The 4,532-nt window shown below is 31.1% G+C and overlaps 1 protein-coding gene and 1 non-coding gene across 2 annotated transcripts; one reads left to right on the top strand and one right to left on the bottom strand.

Annotated features, from left to right (window-relative positions):
* Positions 1-620: 620 nt before the first annotated feature.
* LOC144571909 (Clathrin adaptor complex small chain family protein) lies at positions 621-2,569 on the bottom strand. Its single transcript, XM_078321306.1, has 7 exons — positions 2,327-2,569; positions 2,198-2,240; positions 2,014-2,075; positions 1,558-1,654; positions 1,334-1,404; positions 892-983; positions 621-778 (listed from the first exon to the last, which is right to left on the bottom strand). The coding sequence occupies exons 1-7, from the start codon at positions 2,393-2,395 to the stop codon at positions 712-714; spliced, it is 501 nt and encodes a 166-aa protein (XP_078177432.1). The 5' UTR covers positions 2,396-2,569; the 3' UTR covers positions 621-711.
* Positions 2,520-2,592, top strand: TRNAR-CCU (transfer RNA arginine (anticodon CCU)). The gene has a single exon. It is a non-coding gene; the product is annotated as a tRNA-Arg (tRNA).
* The last annotated feature ends 1,940 nt before the right edge of the window (positions 2,593-4,532 follow it).

Raw genomic sequence — 4,532 nt, 5'->3', positions numbered from 1 at the left:
CGTGAATAAGATAAACAATGCAATTTTTTTTCACAATATAAAGGAGAGAAATTTTTGAGCCCATGTAAGCATTTTGTTAACAAATTTGAAAGTGCCACATTTCGTTGAGATTCACGCATGGAAAACTTTGAACAATTGAAATCAGAATAACAGGTTCCTGTAATTTCCAAGGAATAATAGCAGATTTATTTCCCAAAGATGGAGCCCTCAAAATTACCTACTTCTGGTCCGTTGATCAAATGATGGATGGATGGGATGTGAACTAGATGGCAAGCATAAAATTGGTCGAAAAATGTATTTTGAACCATGCTGATAGAAAACGAACTTCCCCTAATGTGTTTGCGCCAAGCATAATAATTAAAAAAAAAAACAAATTCCTCCACCAAAATCGTATCCCTTTTTATATGATAGGTTAAATGGGATAAAGATATGGATAACACATTTTGGTTTCATACAGCACATGACAGTAGAGATAAAGACATAAAATACTCATGTGTTGCGTGAAGTCAAAACAGAGTTGTTAATATCTTAACCCGTTTTCAAACTGAAAGTATGCCACCACCACCCCCATACCATCATACCAAATTCCACTGATTAATTTCTTATGGCACAATATAACTAAAAGATTTTCAACTCATCAAAATCATCAAATGTACTAAATCAACATAAAGCTGAAATTCTGATAAAAAAATTTAAATTTCAAAGAACTCCCTATTGGCCAAACCGAGCAGAGATAGACTTGGGCATTAAGCTTTTTGTGCTTGATGATTTTTCAATCCTGTGTCACATTTAAACACTTTTGGATCAATATCATTCAATCCATATTAGCCTTGATTTATTCTCAATCGTGCAATTCACTAACCACGAATATTAGAGAGAGAGAGAGAGAACCTTGCAATATCATCCACGTGTTTTAGTATCTGATCAGAGTTTGTTTCTATTACCTGTCCTCCTAGAATCATTTCATCTAAAACCGTATGCAGCTGCATTGAATTGAGCAACAACATAACAAAGATTCATTTTTTATGCTTATAAAGAAATAAAAATTTAACCCCTAAGTAATATAAACACTAGATCATTAAAAGTTTAAATGAACCTCTTTGCTGGTATAGGATCCTTTACCAATGGATCAAAACCCATGCAAGTATGCAACTGTTAGTTCCAAAATTAACTAATCGAATCCAAAGGAACTTTTCCAATCAAGACCCTACTTTCCTCCACATTCAAAGACTCAATTGGCCATCAATTTGGGGTAAAAATCGAAAATTAGGCGTCAATTTCTCCTTCAATTATGAAAGAAAGTTGATAAAAGAATATATAAGAGGTCAATAACCTTGTTGAAATTGAAGATAATGTCGAGCTCGCAAACATTCTTGAAGCATTTATCAAGGGTTTGTACAAAGACTGCAACACATATCCTTTAACAGTTAGGCCCAAAAAGTACAATTTGTGAGATATTTATGCCCCTAAATTTATTAATATGAAAAATTAGGGATTTTTTCTAGAGAAAAGGTCAACTGCAGCAGCTACAATCGACTAAAGAATTTGATACTTTACCTTGTATTAGGTCGAGCATGGCAAGCTCATTCTCTGAGCTATCAAAAGCAAAAACAATATAGAGCGTTGCCATGTGCTTATACACAAGTCTTGTACCCTAAATCAGAAAAAAAATTAAAATGTAGTCATTATAAGATAATCTCATTTGCCCGAAATTTTTAGATTCAATATAATTTCAGTTGGATTTTATAGCACAATTAAATGAATATTAAGACAAATTTGGGTTTAAAATGCGGCTCAATTATGTAACTGAAGGTTAAGGATTATTTTCAGAATGGTTTAATCTCAGAATTGTGACAACTGGTATACATACAGTCACTGTTGTAAAATCACACAAATTTCTCATGGGTAAAAGGATTTCTCAATTAATTTTTGAATTTTGATATCAATTGATTGAGAAATTTGCCAATGAGGTACCACATTTTGAGAAAAGGGGCTGAAGGGAAGAATAATTACCGGGCCAAAGATGGAATCCGCATCAACAAAATTGCTGACATTGTCAGGTCTCCCAGATAGAGCTAATTAATTGATATCAAAGGAAATAACAGTAAGGTAAAGTAGATGATTTCATCATTTGCATAAAGTCATAGGTTCTATAATCAATTTGGAATTAATAAAAAAAAATAAAGTAGTAATAAACCTCCGTAGACGTAACGGACAATCTCCTGTTGTTTCTCTGGCGGCTGGAATTGGGAAAACAATTAATAATAAATTGAAGAGCATGATTGATGGTTTCATGGAAGGGGGAAAGAAATGGACAAGGAAGGACCTGGAATTGGTAGAACTTGAGAAGGCGAGGCTTGCCTTGGGTGCTTATCACCATTACTGCACGGATCATTGCTATCTCCTCTTCGTTCCAAATTGCTTGAAAGAATGGAAAGAGGAGAGGGAGGGAGCTTTGGATCGAAGAACGAAGAGGATTTGTTGAATAGAAAGAAAGGGTATATATTAATATTGTAGTTGCGCCTGTAGCTCAGTGGATAGAGCGTCTGTTTCCTAAGCAGAAAGTCGAAGGTTCGACCCCTTCCTGGCGCGTCCCACAATCTCTTTGTGTACACTTTTTTGTACGCTATGAATGATTCATATTGTATTAATTTAAATATAAACATATTATCTTGCTTGTAAAAAAGGTTATAATTTCGAAATTCAATATTTCTATCTCATTCTAAATACTTTTACTACATGAATTTTCTTATTTATTTAGTTTCTTACTGTTCGGTTTATTTGATTTCCAACTGAACGATTTTTTTTATTTATATGTTGTTTGGTTCAGTGTTGTAAAATGCCGTTTTGTTCATGCATGCAGAAGATCACTGCATATCGCATATATAGATTTGTATACAGAAGTACATATGTGGTTTTACTATGCTTTGTTAAAGAGATATAGATAAAATAAAACTAATTTATATCTAAATACTTGTTTAGTCTAATAGTTTGCGCTCTTTATTATAAAATAAAACTAATTTGTATAGATTTTAATCTCCTCCAATGTAAAATAATTTTTAGACTTTTTTCAAGTTTGCATGGACCATATATGTGCCCGTATATTCAAAATTGCATGAACTTGACTGCATGAGATTTTATATGCAGAAAACTACTGCATAAGTATATGCAGGTCATGCGGCCGCATTTTACAACACTGGTTTGGTTTAAATATTACTTTCTTTTCCTCATTTAAATTTGGATATTTTAGAACAATTTCATACAAATCAATGAAAGGAAATAGAATTTAAGTGTTGGGAATTTAACGTTTGTTATTGACGTTTTACAAAATATATATTTGAGTAAAGGGAGGATTTAAGTTTTGAGATCTTAAAGGTCTTACAATTACGTCTTATTTAGAGATCAATTAATTATATCTTATTTGGAGATCAAACAATTACATTTTATTTAGGAGTCAAACTCTTCCATCTCTAGAAAATAGAAACAATTTTCCACCTTAATTCTAAGGACCATTATATGCCAAAATCGACTCATAAAACATAAATCTAAAATGCGGAACATAATACCTTATTTCATAATGTTTGTCATGGATCTAAGAAGAGCAACAGCCGCTCCGTGAGCACGAAACAAGACTCTAACGACAAAAAACTTCTTCTTGCCGATGTATCGTATGGTCATGAAATAGACCTTCCAAGACAGCAATACTTCGCCCTTGAGAAATCTTTTCCAATGTTCCTTACTTTTCTCCTCTTTTTTCTTTGATAGTGGAAGAAAAAAAGAAATACCTAATTACAAATTTTATAATCAGTTCATCAATAATTTGATCTTTGCCTAAATTATTTTACATATTTATAAACCATATCCTATTAAATACATAGATTATCAAATATTTTAATTCCATATTAAATCATTTAATTAAGATAATTATATATAACAATATATAATTTGTAATTATATTACATATATATACTCAACGTTGGATTGATCCAACATTAAGTCCTGTTTTTTTTTCAAATTCCATAATTTCCCTAATTTCCAATAAGAATAAACTCCCTCATGAACAGTTGTGTAACCATTTATCTAAGTATGATTTTCAATAAAAAAAAATATCACATTTGCGTAGTACTAAGTATTGTTATAATGATAAAAAATTATTTTAAGAATGGAGATGGTAGTACAATTGACTAGAAAGAAAGTTCAAAAATTATTGGATATTTAAAGATTGAGAATTTGAATTTTGCTGACTACTTCACAGTCTCTACAAAGCTTTAACCACATAACTAGTATATATTTGCTGAGATGGCTACCGGGATAAACACACACACACAAAAGATATACTTATGACTAAGAACAAAAAAAAAATACTCAGACTCGTTATGTTTCAAACGTTAATCTGTACTGGAGTTAGTTTTTCAAACTTCACTCTAAATACTAACTATTTATTGAAGAATAAATGTGTTTTTTAAAATGAGATAAATTTTATATAAAAAAATATGTATTTAGTAAATTTTAGACAAATAAATATATTTTTA

The sequence above is a fragment of the Carex rostrata genome, chromosome 2 (genome assembly GCF_964058835.1).
Source record: "Carex rostrata chromosome 2, lpCarRost1.2, whole genome shotgun sequence".
Taxonomy (NCBI): domain Eukaryota; kingdom Viridiplantae; phylum Streptophyta; class Magnoliopsida; order Poales; family Cyperaceae; genus Carex; species Carex rostrata.
Note: the sequence above shows the minus strand (reverse complement) of the source record. Positions and strands in the feature narration are given on the sequence as shown.

What these genes read in the sequence shown, in the direction of transcription:
- LOC144571909 (XM_078321306.1), bottom strand. Translation starts at nt 2,395, where the DNA reads ATGATCCGTGCAGTAATGGTGATAAGCACCCAAGGCAAGCCTCGCCTT. An exon ending in TCAAGTTCTACCAATTCCAG is followed by an intron (nt 2,241 to 2,326) that starts GTCCTTCCTTGT and finishes TCCCAATTCCAG; the next exon opens with CCGCCAGAGAAACAACAGGA. An exon ending in TGTCCGTTACGTCTACGGAG is followed by an intron (nt 2,076 to 2,197) that starts GTTTATTACTAC and finishes TCAATTAATTAG; the next exon opens with CTCTATCTGGGAGACCTGAC.